At 40.4% G+C, this 18,128-nt stretch overlaps 1 protein-coding gene across 7 annotated transcripts in view; it reads right to left on the minus strand.

The window, feature by feature from the left end:
• Positions 1–18,128, minus strand: part of GRIP1 (glutamate receptor interacting protein 1) — a 676,609-nt gene that overhangs the window by 55,838 nt on the left and 602,643 nt on the right. For all 7 annotated transcript variants that reach the window (XM_036894904.2, XM_036894901.2, XM_036894903.2 and 4 more), the window contains 3 exons: positions 17,397–17,583; positions 16,688–16,833; positions 9,618–9,698 (listed from right to left, as the gene is read on the minus strand). In XM_036894904.2, the coding sequence (XP_036750799.1) occupies positions 9,618–9,698; positions 16,688–16,833; positions 17,397–17,583 (414 nt within the window). The remainder of the gene's footprint in view (positions 1–9,617; positions 9,699–16,687; positions 16,834–17,396; positions 17,584–18,128) is intronic.

Below are 18,128 nucleotides of genomic sequence, written 5' to 3' on the forward strand. Positions count from 1 at the left end.
AAGTAGGGGCTCCCCTATGTGGGATTCATATGTGATCCCTTCTCCCACCCCTTCCTTCACTTCCCATGAGGAGACATCCCTCTTTGTGGGACTGTCCCATATTACATACACTAGTGTGCTGGGTGGGAAAGTGGATGAGAATCACTGATTTAAAGGTTTTTTTTTTCCCAGAAGGAAATCTTTTGATCGACTGTAAACCTTAAAATTTTGCTCACAAATTCATCCTTAGAATGCTCTGTAATGTTCTGGAATGTAACTATTAATTTTCTTGACAAAGGTAAATATTGGTGCTACTTAATTATATTTTTATATAAATTTATGTTTTAACTGTGTACACATAACTTTTGATTCAGTTTACAGATAAACTATTATCCTGAACAGTGGTCAGTTTGGGGATTTTAAATTCTTTCTTTTTAGAAATATTTCCATTTGATGAGGATAAAAAGGAATTAGTAGTGAATCTACTTAGATTTAATCCTGAAAATGAACCTGAAAAAGTCCATGTAAGTACAAAAATATCATCTTGACCTAGAAAGTCTAAATTTAATTTAGGAGCTCAATAATTAAAATGAATTGTGCCAACATTTGTTAAAAAAACAATTTGCCTCTGAGAGGAGATGCTTTGCCAACATGAAGCCTGGAGTGATTTTCTCTTAAGGATCATTAAAAGGCCCCTAAAGTAAAGTTTTATTATATAAACAGTCTGATCAACCCATAATAATCATAGAAGAATATCATATCCCATAATCCCATGTGAATCCCAGGAAAATGTTTATGCACAAGAACAGATGGTTTAATATCTCAACACAACACTGAAAGAAAAAGCAAACACATATACCCACACCTTACCCACTGCCTAAATTAGTCCATAGTAAATGGTAATGGGACTTCATTGAATCATTATTCTTAGCCTCTAGCAAATAATGCAAAACAGTCTAATTCACTACAACTCATTCATATTTGAAACCTCCAGTCAATGATTTGATATATTTCCTCTAGGGAAATAGACAAATCTAGCATTTTTACTCATGTCACATTTCTGCACTGCAATTGTTCTGGGCATAGGGCGCAGAAATAAAAATTTTGTTATTACCAGCAAACAAAACTTTTCTAGTATCTGTCAATGAATTTACACAATATTTTGCTACGTTGTAGTAACCATCACAGAGCACTCAGTGTTTCCCTTGGTGTTTAAAAAAATCTATTTCCACTTAAATTGCCAGAAACAAAGCAACAGTTAGAGGCAACAAAATACATCAAACCCATCTCTGTCAGCTTTGCAACACACACAGCTGTGCAGAGAGGTCTGCAACTCCTTAGGGTCTACAGACATGGAGGGGGGCCATTTTCATGTTCATTAGATTCTTCTCTTTCCCCTTTAACCAAGTCCATACTTGAGGCTGAAAGGTTCATCAGGGTGGATGCCCACTGGAGTGATGATGTTGAACCCAGAAGTGGGTGCAAATCAGTCTGAGCTCCTGACACTGTCACTACCATTCCCGCCAGGCATGTTAAATGGGGTGTGAATGCCCCGGAGGCTCAGTCATGGCTTGCACACCTTAGCACCATATTTTAATTATATCAACCAGCTGAGAACTCACAAACTAAGCATGTTTTGCTTGACTTGTAGTCCTTTAAAAAAAACATTAAATTAGTTGCCAACCTTTAAAAATCAGTAAATTTCATATAGATGCGTAGTTTCTTTTAAAAAATTAGGGAGACAATATGGTACAATGATTAAGAGCTGGAACTTGGCCAAAATGCTTGTGTCCTAAATCCTGGCTCTACCACTTCTTAGCCATGTGCGCTTGAGACCATCTTTAGGCCCCTTAGCTTCCTGGTTGGCAAGATGATGATGAAGAAGAGTAGTAGTGCTTATCACATGGAGGTTTCCTTGTTAAGGACTGAGTCTTGGCATGTAAAGTGATTGGACCAGTGCACATCGAATGCAGCACACGAGTGTTTATTGCTATTACGATTATCCAGCGACACTGGACACACTTGCCCACTCTCTGCTTAGATGGCATCTTCAGACTTCTGTGGGTCACTGTCCTCCCTGGATGGGTCTCACTCACTGACTTACCTCACTCCTGAGGGTTTCCAAGTTTGTGACCCTTTGAAGGAGAATACACTTGTGCCCAGTGCTTTGAGTGTGAATGTAGTTCTGCAAAGAAGCATTCATTTAACGTCTGTTTATTAAACACCAACAGTGAGCAAGGCACCTTGGCTACATGTCATAGAGGGGGAGGCTATGCTAAATGTATCAAGAGCGTAGTTTAGAAAAGAAACAAATGGTTATTAGGTTCTGAAAAAGTAAAAAAGCAGATACAAGGGCTTGACATCTCAATATAAACTGGTCAAATGTACAAAACTGAAAGTCTGGCAAGAGAAACAACAATGATGCAACATCCCATGTTACAGGATATGTATGAGACTTAAAATACTGCCTCTGGCCTACTTATGTGACATACTTTTAATTCAAACTCCTCACTTGTGTCTCCAGTGTTAATTACTTTTGTTGTTACCAGAGTTGCATCCTGAGTCATCTACAAGCTTTTTCAAAACTCATCATCATCATGCCTTTCACAGATGTCACTGGAAACTCTATCCCGAATCACAAGTACTCATTTACACAACGTTATGATGATTGGTATTTCAATGCTGCCCACAGCTATACATTCTTGATCCTCACAAGGACACCTCTTTCTATATTGCTTTCAAACATCTCCTTTTTATTTAAATCAAAATTATGCATGCACATAATTGAGGAGTCTTAAGTTCTACAAGAGCAGACCTTCTTTTCCTGCTTCCCCAGATGCATTTTTTGGCTGTTTTTATGTTGCTAAATAACACCCAACTGTTACTACTTATTTTTCAGTGTTAAGTTATTAGCTTTCTAGTATGAACGATGAGGAGTTTATTCTCTTCCACCCTGTGTATATTCATGTATATTTCTAGTTCCCTCCACCCTTCTCCCAATACAGTTTTGTCTCACATTTTCAATATTTGGTATTTACTTTACTGTGACTATGAAAACAGCTTTTGCAGACAAGTCATGTAGCATACCACGATTACCTGCCTTTCCTGAAGGGTATATTTTCCCTGTAGTTATCTGTTGTCTTGATGTGTTTGCTTGGTTTTCTCGTGTTTATCATAAATTTATCTCCTCAAATTCCTAGGTTATGAAAAATCTCTCAGTATGTTAGGTCATAGTAGGAATCCGATCAGAGGTTTACAATCTGTCTGGACTATGTGTTTTCTAGGGTTGCTACACAGACAGCTCTGGGAAATTCCTTCCCACAAACCCTGGGAACCCAGCAGTTCTCAGGAATTAAATGAATTAAACAGGGAAGCCATGAGGCTAAGGTGGCTATGGAAACAAACAAAAATCTAAGTGTGTAAATGCCTCAAGTTTACAAAATCAGAAGTTAGCTGAGGACAGCCAGTCACAAACAGTCAACTGGGCTTTAAGCTATAGCCAATCAATAATTTCCTTTCTTTGCTTCTGCTCTTTGCCCTGGCTTCTGTAGGTGGAGTGCTTCTAATCACTTCCAGTTTGGCACTCATTTGAATCTGTTTTTGCACAAACAAACTCTTAAAAATTTGAAGATGCTTCAGTTTATCTTTAAACACTGCTCTCTTGCAGCCTTGGAGCCCTTGGTTTTGGAACCCAACTGTCCCTCTTTCAGACTTTCTTTTGGTGGCACCCATTCTCCAGTAGCTTCCTGGGGAAGAGTATATGGGAGGAGAGTTTTTTGAGGTCTTGCATCTCAAAAGAAAAAAACATCTTTTTCTATCTTCACATCTGATGGACAGCGTGGCTGCGGAGAATTTGCTAGGCTGGAAATCCTTCAGAATTTTGAAAGCACTCTTCCATTTCTTTGTAGCTTCCAGAGTTGCTGTTGAGCAGCCTGATGATGCCATTCTGATTATTTGGTTATTGTTTGCATTCTGATAGATTGTATGAAAACTCACTCTACCCCCAGCCACTGGAAGCCTGTAGGAACGCCTTTTTTGTCCCAGTGTTTTCAGATCTTATGATGACACGTCTTGGGGTGGGTTTATTTTCATCCCATGGCTCACGGATCCATCAGTTTGGAAACTTATATCCATCAATTCTAGGAAATTTTATGAAATTATGTCTTTGGTGCTTTTTTCTCTCTTTCTGTAATGGTTGTTATCTGGATGTTGTACCATTTGGACTCATCCTTATAAATTCTTTTTTATTCTAGATGCATCATTTATTTGTTGTTTTGTTGTAGTTTCTGGAATTGTTACTCAGCTTTATTTTCTGATATGTTAATTGGATTTTTTTGTTAATGCCATGTTTTTGAGTTTCAAGAGCTCTTTGCTCCCTGTGTTATTTTGTAAAAATACAGTACTCACTTCCTCCGATGGATACAATATCTTATGTTGCTTTTGATGTTGATTAGTTTTTCCATCTTAAGGTTATCTTTTTCTTTCATGGACTGTTTCTCTGCTTTTTTCCCCTTTGTTTCCAGTGACAGTCTTGCACATTAGATTCTTTCCTCATGTGTGCTGCTTTTGATTTTCTTAGCTGTCTGTTTACATTAAAGAGCATGGCCCCAAAAAGCTTATTTGAAAGCTTGGTGCACTTGAGTGGGGCTAGTGGACTATGTTCTTCACTGTATAGTTCAAGTCAGGCTGTTTCTTTGTGTCAAATGGCTCTGATTCTGTCTCTTGCTTGGAGGGTATTAAGCCTGAATATTTGGCTTCTTTGAGCTTACTTTGGGAAGAAGAGAAATGGTCTCAAATTTAGTGTGTATACTTTCACCTCATCTGTTCTTAGGGCTGTACTGTTAGCCTCAGCTGTGCTCTCCTAAGCCAGAGACCCTCCACATCACACTTTCCAGAGAATAAGCGAGCTTCTGTCAGGGATGGGAGGGGTGCCTGGTTGTGCTGAGGACGGGAAGGTATCTAAGGGACTGACTAATTCATTCTTAACAGACTTTTAACCAATGCTCTTGTTTTAGCGCTACGATTGCTCTCACTTCCCAAAGTTTCTGATTCCACCAATTCCTGGACCTGCAGGAGGTTCAGGAAGCAAAACAGGCTCATTGTCAGCTTCCCTTATGCTTCTTTAAATTCATCTCTCTCCATCTTTTTTGCCATTTCCAAATTTGGCTGCTGTTGTCTATTTTCCTCTTCCTCGTCTCCTTAGGGGTTCTTGTCTTTTGAAAAACCTCATACTGCCACTTTAAGATGGGGCACGGGGTGGTAGCAGAGCTTGAGACATATGTTTAAGCTATCATCTTTGGACCCCTTATGTTTTAAAATCACTAGTTAGTCCTCACTGTCAGACACTGGTTCTTAAAATGAACATGGATTCTTTTCCTCTCAAACATTTGTTGTAAGTGAAAGAAAATGACAGTCTCTGTCCTTTGTTTAAAAAACTTTGTTATTAGAAGACACGTGAAATAGTTTGAATTTTAAAGCTAATTAAATGTGAATTAACAAAACATTCCAAGAATATTCTAATCATATCTATCATATCATGGAATTTACTCTGCTAATCAAAGTACGTTTTGCTCCAAGGGCCTGACAGAGTGTGCAAAGTACATTGAACACACACACACACACACACACACACACACACACACACAATCATTCAGTTTTACTTTAACTGTAGCCATATCCATAATACCTGGCAAATAGAACAAGTTATCTGATTTGAAATGCAGCAGTGAGTAGTTTTTATTGCAAACTTGGCAAAAAACTTGAATCATTCTCTTCTAAATACATTTAAGGCTTAAGGGGAAAATGACAGATTTATTGTACTTGTCATAAAGGCTGCTTTATGATTTTATATACATAAAAAAAAGCAAGCCTTTGTTCCTGCAAACAATTCAGTCACAGCTAAAAAGGAAGGCCAACAAATTAACTACACTCATAAAATGCTGTCTTTTGCTTTTCTGGTACAGGATCTGGGAAGTTTCATCAATCAGATGGAGATAGAGGTGAGTGGTGGTGTGACAGCAGAGCCAGTGTTAAGTCAGACAGAATGGGTTTGAGTCCCTGTTTAGCCTTTATTAGCTCTGGGTCTCTGGGCAGGTTATCCAGCAAAGCCTTACTTTCCCTTCTGTGAAATGGGCATAGCTGTACAGGGCTGCTTTGAGGATTAAATGAGAAACCACATATAAATGGCTTAGTGCCATGCCGGGTGCAAAGTGTATATACGTGCCAGTAAAAAAAAGAAAACCACCAAAGGAAAGGTCAGTATCAAAACATCTTTACTGACAAACCGCACACAACAGAGACAAGCTGGGTTCTCGGATGTGGAAGGCAGCTGGGCTGTGCTGGAGGGTCTCTGCTGTGGTTTCTGACTGGTTGAGCTGTCAAAGCTTCCGGAGGCTGCTTCCAGTCCCAACCCACCTCCTTCTGCTAGGTTGTTCCACTTTATTTGCTATAATAAATTACTCCATACGATAGCAATAACATCAATAAAAGTAATGCCTGATGCTAATGTGCTATGAATGCCTCATCAGGAACTTAAGAAAATTAGTCTAAAACTGCTCACCACGTCCCAAATCAGAGGGACTCATTTCTCAGTCAATTAGGTAAGAAGAGAGAGCCGTAAGCCAAGTGTGAAAGGCTCCGGTGATACACTTCCCAGGATGGAGGCTTGTTTCTCACTCCTCAGAGTTTTCACCAGACAAAGAAGACAGTAAGAGGGCTTTGTGTAGAGATTGCGAAAGGTCAGCAGCCCCTTGCCGTGCCTCGGTTTCACTAACAGCATCTACGTGTGTATGAGAAAAGGGTCCTTTGATTTCCTACCTTAGTACAGCCTTAGTTGGCACTAAATTCAGGGGGATAGAGCTTTGATTAAATATTTCACAAAGCTCCAGGTGTAAAATAAATAACTACCATCATAACAACTAACCTTCATTAGGGTTCATAACGTGTTTGAGGTGCTTTACATATACTAATTAATTTAATCCTTTCAACAATGCCACAAAGACGGTAACGAGTACACCATTTTACAGACAAGGACGCCAGGAACAGAGGGGTCAGAGAGTGAGGGGCTGGGGCATCTGGGCTCTGAGTCCTTGCTCTTACTCATTTCCCAAGTCCGTGCTTCTGCAGTTAACACCATAGCCTGTGTGCACACACCTACATTCATCGTCTCCTTCAAAGGCTCCTTTTCTGGAGTTCACAATGGTGTGCAAAAGATAGCTAACAGAAAACTGTCGCTGACAGGCTTCTTATTTAGCCACTTAACAAACACAGGGATTAAACAAGCACCACGTATGTGCCAGGAACTGTGCTGGGTCTTAGGAGTTTTCTATTTCACAACAATGAAAATAGATTTTGGCCTTCCTTTTTTTTTTTAGATCAAATTCTGCTCTCTCGACTGGCAAAACATGAGTATTTTCCACGAAGAGATACCAACTCAGTATGGTGATGATAAGTTGTGTAAATGTAGCTGTAGCTCCTGAAGGGCTGACAAACATGTTTGACAAGTTTATGTACAACATCTCCATCCAGGAATAGCCCAGCACTCCTGGCTTCCATGAATAGTGTTAGCTTACAGCTGGCTAAAAGCCAGGCCATTCTTGCGGCATTTTTTGAGTAGTTTTCATTACTGGTATTAAAATCAGTGTGAGATGTAGTACTTAGTTCATTGAAACACCATCACAAAGCATAATTTTAAATGATTCTTCCTGTGAATAAAATATTTTATAGTCATGCATACATGACTACCCCTCAAGCAAACTGACCAAATAAATACTGACTTTAAAAAAGGAATATAATCACAGGGTTAGTTTTTAAATGGGTACTCTCCTTATGGCTGAATTATACTTTTATGTATATCAGTTTTTAAGAATAAACTTATTGTGTTAACATAGGACCATTTTCCTAGTTAAAATCTGAGAGGAAAATAACTGGAAAAATGGGTTGCATTAGAAGCTTCCATTGAGTAGGTGTCTGCAGTATATGCACCAATAGAGCAAGCATCTCTAAAGACAGGGAGTGCATTCTCAAAACTTAGCATAGGGCATAGGCATGGGAGTGCTCAGAATATATTTAATGAAGACAAAAGGAAAAAGAATAGAGTGGAAGGTAGGGCCTCCGGGTGCAGCCAGCAGGTTATGCACTGCAGGACTCCAAAAGGCACCACTTTCACAGCCAGTTCTGATGGAATAAGTGAATGGATGGAAAAAAGAGAATACATGAGAGCAGTGTTAAAGTTACACGGGGGTTGCAGAATCCACCTTGAGCCCCAAATAGCCTTAGAATACTAAGTTCTGATGAGCTCTCCCTTAATTTCAGTACCCACCGCTGTTGACAGAATAATGCCACACCATCTTTGCTGCATAATGAGGAACTGGACAGGCCATGTGACCCGGTTAAAGGCACAAATGTCTTTAGTAGCACCTAGGCTAGGTCTGGAGTCTCCACAATCCTGTTTCATCTTTCTACTTACTAAACAGAAGCATACCAGACCTATCAGTCCTAGCTTTCCCCCTGCGGGCCACACTGGGGCTTTGCGGGTGGGCTACGGGTTTGTGCTCATACATACGACTTCTTCTTCTTTACATTTATTCTGTATTGTAGTGCCACTGTTTTTAGTGTTGCACTAGATATATATGACTTATTGGTCATAAATAAAACTTCATTCTCAGTGTTAAATTTACATCATTAAAGTTGAAAGGGACAACTCCCATTTCATACTGCCTAATTGAGAACTCTTTATTTGTGCCTTAACACTGACATATATGCTGTCCGAAAGGGTGTCATGCGGCACTTTTAAATAGCCTCCTCTCTCCTGGAAGGGCCCACCCCTTGGTCACAGGCATCGCCTCTATGTCTCCTTTGGTTTCTGTGCATTAATCATTTGCTTCATAGTCCTGGGCACTTATGGATGAACTTAGTTTATGGCTATTAAAAGCACAAAAACCTCAATTTCCATTCTATAAAATTCCACAGAGGCTGAAGTTTTCAAAGTTGTTTTACCAAAGCCATTATAAATCTAGAGCCTGAGGAAAGGAGGGCATTAGACACATTTGTATGTCCTGCTTTTCTTCTTGGTTTGGTTACTCCTTGGATCGTGAAGGAATCTAGGAAGTTACTAAAGTAAGAGCCTTTATCTTAGTCTTGCAAAATGGCTGGTAGATGCATAGTGGACAGATGGGTGAATAGTCTCAAAAGTAAATAAATGTGATTTTTGTTAGTTAAGTTACTGTGAAAACTTAACCCACAATATACTATAATGTAGAGAATCTAGATGCATTTATATGCTCATCTGATTATTCATAGCAGGGATGTGAGACACATTTATTGAATACTTATTACTTACCAGGGACTACAGTAGTCATATAAATACATTAGTTTATTTAATACTTCAAATAACCCTGTATTTTATAGATACCCTTATTTGCGTTTTACAGATGAAGAAACATAAGATAGAAGCGAGTTTAAGTGACTTGCCCATTCACACAGCACATGAGGGCTAGAGATGTGGCCGGCTCCACATTTTTGTATCATTACACAGAAGCTTGGCCATGACACTTAAAATAATTGCCAAACTGGGCAATGAAAATTTCTAACATCTTTAAAAAATTTTTTTCATTTTAAGAGAAATCACTTGTACTTACAACTTATGGTTATTCCAAGTTCCACATTGTGCTTCTTAGGGAGCTTTACATGAAAAGTTCCACTACTTGGGATGACAGACTCTGTAATGTTAACACAGAAAACAGTATGTTTACAGGAGACCTGGAAAAAGGGAGCACCAATCAATGAAAATGCATCTGGAATAGTTGCAGCATAATCATTTGTACTGAAAGCTGTAAGAATTGAAGAAAGGCGAACAGCTGTAAAATCCTGGTAAACTAAGTTCCCGGAGAAGAATAGACGCCCTGCTCATTCGCAACTGTATGTAATCCACAGCAACAGTTGAGTTTGTGTCCTTCAGGCAACATCTGCATAGAATTTACCTGGGATGCAAGTCAGAAGTACAGATTCCTGAATCATCCCAGATCTACTGAATCAGAATCTCTGAAGATGAAGCCTAGAAATCTGCATTTTAAACATCCTCCAGGTGATTCTCAGACATACTCAAGTTTAGAATCATAGATGGCGTTACGTCCATTTTTCCTCCCAATCATATTTTCCCAAGGGTTACCATACAGCGGTTCTTTTTTTTCAACCATTGTGTGAAAGTAGTTGGGGGGAATAGATTTTGAGAGTGAGGCTTGCTTGGTGTGATGTTTGGAGATTCTGGGGGAGGTGCCTTAATTTGCAATGAAAACAGGGCAAAGTACACTTAAAAGAGGTAGAAGGGAGAGTGAGACTCAAAATATTTTACAACCAGAATGGTACTGGCCACCATCAATTAGAATGGATGCTGTCTGCAGAGTTGGACTGCTGGACACCCCAAATCCACCAAAGGTGGCCCACTAGTTTCTGATCACAGGAAGCAACAGGAGGTCCCAGGGGCGGGCAGTGGGGCAGGGCACTGGAACAGGGTGAAAGTGGCCTCAGATATCAGCTACCCACTATGAAGTATGCTGATATTGCAGCAACAGAAAGGGCCAGTGTGCACTGGTTGAATCTCATCTGAATAGAATTAAGTTGATTTTACCAGGGCCTGACTAGTATTTGAAAGAGGAAGGAACTGCTACATATTCTTAAATACACTCTTCTTAAAATTTGCTTTAATAGTCTGGGAGACCTTCAATTAGAGATGAGGTTAAAATGGAAATATCCTCTGAAGGGGTAACATCTATTGACACTGAGCTGCTAATGACTATAATCCTTTCTTGAAGGTTTTGGAAAGGGGTGGAGGGGCAGCAAGAAGCAAAGGAAACATTAGCTAAGGGGAGGATTGTGGGGTGGCCAGATAAACCACCCTTACTGCTGGATTTTGCTCAGGGCTATAGCTCTTTGACCAGCACATGAAGAATTAACTATAGTGGCTGTGATGTAGAACTGTGAGGTTCTCAGGCCCCTAGCCCCATTTACAAATCACATATCAAACACGTTTTGAGTCTCTGTGAAGCAGAGGTGAGAGTTGGGATGGCCTCATGGAAACAGAGTATTCCCCCCATCAACCTTAACTTGCTCTTCCCACTTTTGTGCTTTCCCATGAGGAATGTGGTCAGTAAACCCTTTAAAAGACCAGAAGCTGATCTTCCAATTTAGGATATTTGCCATAGACTGTTAAACTGGAAAACACAATAAAATTTGATTTCCCTGGATCCTCCAGGCTTCTAGAACACCACCTGTAAAAAAAGATACCCAAACTGTCCCTCTCTGTGTCAGCTGGTAAGCTGGGGAAGGCAAGTTTTCCCTCTCCTCCTCCTCCTTCCTCTCAGGTCTTTACTCATTTCCCAGGGGAGTGAGGGAATCCATTGCCTTCTCCCACTTCCCCCCACTCTTCTTCTCTCTCCTGTCCTGGCAGATGGGGCCAGGTGAGCATCACAGACTCTGGGTTGATGCCTTTGGCTGCACTGTTGTCCTCAACTAATACTCTGATAGTCCAGGAAGGACCCCCACATATTTATTTATCTATTCATTAATTACTTGTACCCTTCCCATTTCCTAGTAGGACTTGAGATAGATGATTTATTAGGTAGGTAGATTTACTGCCCTCCAAAGATTTCCAAAAGACTGGCTAATTTTGATATATTGGGGCAGAGAAAGAGAAATAAGGAGCAAAAACTGAGGAGGTGTGCTTTACTTCCTCACTTTGGGTGCTGCCAGTGTCGTATTTATTTATAAAATATTTCTCACATCTGTGCTTGCCTTCCATCTCTCTCCTGAGTCCTCTCCATTCCCTGTTCCAATAACAGAAGATTAATTGTCACATTCTTCCTACCCCTAAAGTGACAGTTTAAGATTTTGGAATTAACATGGGGGCAGAGAGGGGATTTAGAAGTGCCCACATTTTCCTCATTTGTACCAAGAGCAAGTCTGCCAGGAGAAGGGAGAAAGAAACAAGTGTACATGAGGAGGAGCACGTGGGCCCGGAGAGAGCCTGTCATCGGCCTGGACAGCCCCAGACCTCTGGGTTTAGTCCGTCCTGGGCTGCCTACGTTCCCTGTCCTCGTGGGCTGAGGCACCTGTGTGCTCCCAGTGAACGCCTCTTCTCTGTCTAAATTAGCTCGGATGCTTTCAGTTGCCTGCAACGGAAAGGTCTCTGATGAGCACATGGATCCAGTAGAGGGAAAGAGATGGGAACTAAGCAGGAAACCTCCACACAAGTTTTCACGGGTGTAGCGGGAATTTGATTACTCAGGTAAAGCACAGAAGTGATCCATTAGTAACCCCCTAAGAAGCTTCAGAGGAAGAAGTGGCTTCACTATTTTTGGAACTCATTTCATGCATGCTTGTTTTAGTGTTATCTAAGGCAAGGTTCTCTGTAAAGGGCAGGGGAGCATATTATGTGCTTGCATGAGTGTATGTATATATAACTTTGTATATATATATAACATCTTGTCCATGATGCTACGTGAGGTCTTTCAATCAAGAGTCAGGGATCACTGATCAAGAATAGTGGCTATTTTTGCTTTTATAAATTTTTAATGCAGGGAAACTTAATCAAGATTAACATTGTTAATGACCCTGGAGGAGACATCGTCCCGTCCTGGAAAGCAGTAATGGGTTACGTTTGACTATATAAGATTTGAAATATTTATAAAGTTGAATAAATATCAACAAATGAATCTCTTTGATCAGCTGTGGCTTCATTTTAATCTTTAAATACCAACATGGTCTATTTTTATTTTATATTTGGTAATTTTTTTCCTCACACAATTATTTGATTGGTAAAGCAAGGGTACATTCATTTGGGGTTTCTTAAATAAATACCCAATTTATAAAAGTAAAGAGGAAAAAGACCCAATATCCAAAGAGAAACAATAGGTTTAGGGTAAGTAAATAGAATGTTTATTTTGTTAGACTCCCATGTGATTATTTTGTGCTTCCCTGGTTTTGTTTTATCATTGTTAATATTAAAATTAAAAACACATTTAGGTAAACAAAGGCTTTCTTCTTTCTAATTTGGCCTGCTTTTCCTGCCTGAAGCAGTCATTGTTGGTACAGTAAGATCACCACCACATCATAGCTCCTCAACTGGGACGTACTTGAGAGATTTGAAAAAAAATTAAGGGATCCTAAGGGGGATGAATGTAAATGTTCAACTCCCACCTACTCAGAGAAAAGCACGGGGTGGAGGGGTGTCTAGTAATGCTGGCAAACATCATTTGATAGGATTTTCACTGGGACATTTTTCTAGAACAAAGCTGTGTTTTTCCCCAACAAAGTACCTCAGTGTTAAAGTAGAAACTTCAAGTAGTCACCATCTGGCAGAATGGTATGTAGAAGACAGTACTGAAAAAGGGGAAATGCCAGTTGTGCATATGCTATGATTACAGCTTTATAAAATTATATGTATGGTAAAGGACGTTGGTAATGAAGCACACACAGAAAATTAAACTTCTGTTTATTAGAGTGATGGGGCTGTGAGTAATTTTGCTTAAAAAAATTCATTAATATTACCACAATCTTATGGGTACCCATTTAAAGAGCTAGGTTTCAGCAAGTGTACTTACAGTCAAGCTTTTAAAGCATTCTTTATGTCACTTAAAATCCTTATAAAGGCAAATAGCTTACCTCTGAGACACAATTGTTTGGGAATTAGTATTAAGGTATATTTCTGAGGAAGAATTTTGGAAACAGATGCTCATGTCCAGACAACTAGGAGTAGACCCAGAAGGACTGGGAAGTCTTGACAGAGCTCATGTCCAGAGATTTCCTACCAATGTTCCAAGTTCTTGATTGGTTAAATAAGAGTTTTTTAGCTTTTTTAAGCCAAAGTTCTAGCAGTTTCCAGTAGGTTGGTAATGACTAGGGTGTTTTATCAAGGATTCTGATGCTGTGTCTGGGCTCAGTGGGAGGATACTGAAATCAATCAGTGATTGTTGGTCATGAGCGAGAGAGGAGGGAATGATAGCACGGGAGCACATATTTTTCTGGCTCTATTCTACACCCTTTTTATCCATTTGAAATGGGTTGATTTCTGGAACAACTGAGGGCAGGAGAGATGACCTTAGGCCCCTTTTTCCTATCCCTTATTTAAGCAGGCTTGGTACTGAACAAAGTGGCTTTCATAGATACAGTTTGCTATTTTTTAGAAATTTTAACTTATTGAAGTATTTAATCAACAGATATTAAAATATACATACACATTAAGTATGGATTAAACAATGAACAAACACTGAGGATACACATAAAATAAAAATCGTTTATAGCACAAAAAATACTTAGATGCTACTTTCAGAGAAGGTCAAATTGTGCTGGCGATTCCATTACTGGAAGGTAGCCAGTAAATGGGCTCCACCATGCTTGAAATTCTTGCTTTAGCTACCAAAATGCCCTCTTTTTTGGATCTGTTTTCACTTCTCACACTGCGTCTTTGTCACCTGCTCTGCTAGCGCTCTGTCTCTTCAAATCTTAGTATTTCTCAGGCAGAGTCCCCTCCTTGGTCCCCTTCCTGCCACCACTCTTTCCCTCGTGTCTGTCCCCTTTATCCCAGTGGTTCTCACCATCACCGGCATGGCAGTCCCTCTTCCTCCCTGCCCTCCACCCAGGCCCCCAGGTCCAGGCCCCAGGAAGGACTGCCTACGTCTCCTGGGCACTTGCTTTTTCATTCCAGGTGCAACAAAAATTTCCTTTTTCTTTTCATTTTCAATGACTTGAACATCACATGCCTGGCACATAGTAACTGGTGCCCGATAATGATCTTTTGAAGCAAGGAATGGATGAGTATGTCTTTTTTCCCTGGTATTGGCAGTGGATTTGCCTATTGATGTCTAACATAGAAGTCTTATTGTTATCCCCAAATTTCCACTCTTCAAGTCTTCCTCTCAAATAAATCACTATTCACTCAGTTGGTGACCCTCCTGCCCCAGGAGTTATCCATGATTTGTCCTTTCTCTCATCTTCTATATCCAATCCCTAAGCAGGTTCTGTTAGCCCTGCTCAAAGCATGTCCTAAATTTCACTACTTGTGAAACCTTGCCTAAGCCACCATGATTCATTCCCTGTCCCACTACTGCAGCCCCCTAACTGGTTTTTCTGCTTCTGCTATTGTCCCTTCTCATTCCAAAAGCCTCTTTCTATAGTATTCATTGGGTTATCTCATTCCGCTCCATAAAGTGCTCCATGACCTCATCACACTTAGAATATAACTTAAATTCTTTACCAGGTTATTGCATTACTTGGCACTTTCCAGCCTCTCCCACCCCATCTCCAAATCCAAATCTGATTGCCACCTGCCCCACCCCGCTCCCTTCTATGATGCAGCAGGAGCACTTCCTGTGGTTCCTCAGATCCAAGGAGCTCATGATTCCTGCTCCCATCTTTCACGGGGCTGCTCCTTCTGCCTATGACACTCTCCTCCCAGATTCTCACATGGCTGGTTCTTCTCCACTTTCAAATCGCTGCTCAAACATCACTTCCTTAGAGAGTCATCCTATGATTGTGAGGACAGCTCCCCCACAGTCATCCCCTAGTCCCTCTGCTGCTTTATTTTACTCAGAGTACTGGTTACTACCTACATTTATACCTGTTAATTTAAAAATGGACTTTCTTTACTGCTATAATACAAGCCTCATGAAGACAGGGATTTTTTTTTCTTTCCTGTCTACTATTGCACCTCCATTGCACAGAAGGGTAACTGGCCCATAGTAAACACTCAGCAAATATTTGTTGGAATAATGCAAACTCTGTGTCCATACCTTTACTGATTGGCAAAGGTTACTGGCTCTGTAAGGTAGTGTTTCACTGTGTAAAGACAATTTTCTTAAATGGGAACTAGTGCCAAACTCTAAAACCTGCACAACCTGTTAGTTACTGACTGGGGACCCCTTCATGATCAAACCTAAAGGCTCCTCTGGGCCCTCTTCTTCACCAGCCTTGTCCATGGCCTAGTTCTCAGCCTGCTCAGTCAGTTTATCAGATTCCCTCCACCTTTGACTGCATCACCAAGTACTCATTGCCTCAACCCTTGCTACCTAATCAAGTACCTCTAAGTAACTTTCCATCCAACGTCTCCCTCACCCTCACCTTGCCCGTTGGCTATAAATTCCTGGCTGCCCTTGCTGTTTTTGGTGCTGAGTTCAATCTCTTTTCCCTTTTGCAAATCTTGGTGTTTCTTGCAATGGTCTTGACTAAAGTCTTTCTTGTCATTTTAACAAGTGCCTGCTCCAATTTCTGTTTAAAATTGGAGAAACAAATATTTACCTGCTGGGCTTGTATAAATCCACCTATCAATTTTCATTGTTTCCACCAAATTTTCATATGTTCTTTGCAGGGGAAAATGTCAAAGACAGGCTTTTCTTTTCATATGACTGAATAATGTGGTTTCTTTAGCATATAGGGGAAAGTCAGGAAGAATAAAGGCTATATGGTTTTTGGTTTTTTTTAATCTCCTTTATAGCAGCTATTACTTATTCATTTTGTCATGTTACATACTTTCAACTGTTCTTGTGGTGATCTTTTAATGAAAAATGCCCAAACAGTGCTTAATTCAAAAGGACACCCCAAATCTCCTAAACAAAAACCTGTTAAGCATATTAAAAAGTAGCTCCTATTCTGCTGTAGAACCCACATAACTGACAGGCAGTCCACTCCTGATTCTGCGGCTGACTTGCGATCATACCTGCAACATCAAACTCTATTTCCAGTGTCACCTTGCTCGTGATTGAAGAGTCTCGGAGGAGCTGATTGGCTTCCTCAAAGGTGCTCTCTTCAGTTGGAATTCCATTAATGGCCATCACTCTGTCTCCAATCTGTAGAACCCCACATCTAAATTGAGAAATGCATGTTAGACATTATAGACGGAGTAAATAATTATCAAGTTGACTTTGCCAAGTCTACTTTCTGTGATCCTTGCAAAATAGCATAACCATTTGGTCTTAGGTCAAGGGCAATGTCTTTCTTGCACTCTTGAATTTGAGGGCTACAAATGTGAGTTGGGAAGGATCCCAGAGAAATAATTAATGATTCAGCACCACGGTATTGTTATAATCTGATTTGAACCAATATATAGTAATGATGAATGTACATTCCCCCATGGCAGAAAAATTATTAAAGTTTGAACTTCAGAGATGTTTTTTATGGATTTTTTTCTTTTTTAATTAACAGAGCCTCTAATCCCTGATGGACAAAATCTGCTAGATAAAGGCATCCATGCTCATTACTCTTCTTAAACCTGATCAAGAACATAAAATTTTATTGTCAGAACAGAGAGTTCATTACATCCTGCATTTCCTGCATTGAGCATGGTTCCATAATTTATTAGCTATGCAAAGATAGCCAGCACAAGAGATCCAGAGCAGAAAAAGATGCTGTGAAAGAAAGCGTCCCACCTCTCTGCTGGGCTGTCAGCTTCAATATAGGAAATCAGAGGCGGAGAAGAGAGAGTCTCCGTGGCAAACACACTGCCCTGCAGTTGGATCCCAAATCCAGTGACAGGATCTGCTGTCAGCACGACCTCTGTGGTCTCTGTGTGAACGACCTGCCCAGCCAAGCCCACTGTGCTGGAGGCTAAAGACACTAATGGAACAAACATGAAAAAGAATGACGATAGGTTGGAGCGAGTAAGCACCAGGAATACCAGCATTTCTGAAAACAGATCATGTCTCTGAAAAATAAAAAAAAAGCTCATTGGTAATGTTGGGAGGTTATACTTTAATATTTAAGCAAAAAGTGTAGCTAGCGCTTAATCTCCAAATATTTGCCACATTTCAGTTGCACCACCAGTGTAGCCCTTTCCCTGTATTTACACCCTCCCACCCTCACCCACGCCAGGGATAGTTGTGGGAGCTGTAGGAAGAGAGCCTTACAGTCAGGGTCCCTGGGTTCTGGTCCTGGCTCCACCTCTCAGCACCCAGCTGGGGTACCTCAGGGTAAGTCATTGATCTCTTTCCCAACTAGAAAAATGAGGGTTGGGCTAACGGTCTGATGTTTTTTCCACCTTAGCCATCTGTGCCTAAGCTCTAAGGTTTTCACAAACCGAGCTTTGGAGAAACCATGTAAGTCTGGCTCCCAGAGAGGAGAGAATGTGCTGGATGTCAACCTTCCTCTAGCCCTGGGTTGGC

This window comes from Manis pentadactyla, chromosome 10 (genome assembly GCF_030020395.1).
Source record: "Manis pentadactyla isolate mManPen7 chromosome 10, mManPen7.hap1, whole genome shotgun sequence".
Classification (NCBI taxonomy): Eukaryota; Metazoa; Chordata; class Mammalia; order Pholidota; family Manidae; genus Manis; species Manis pentadactyla.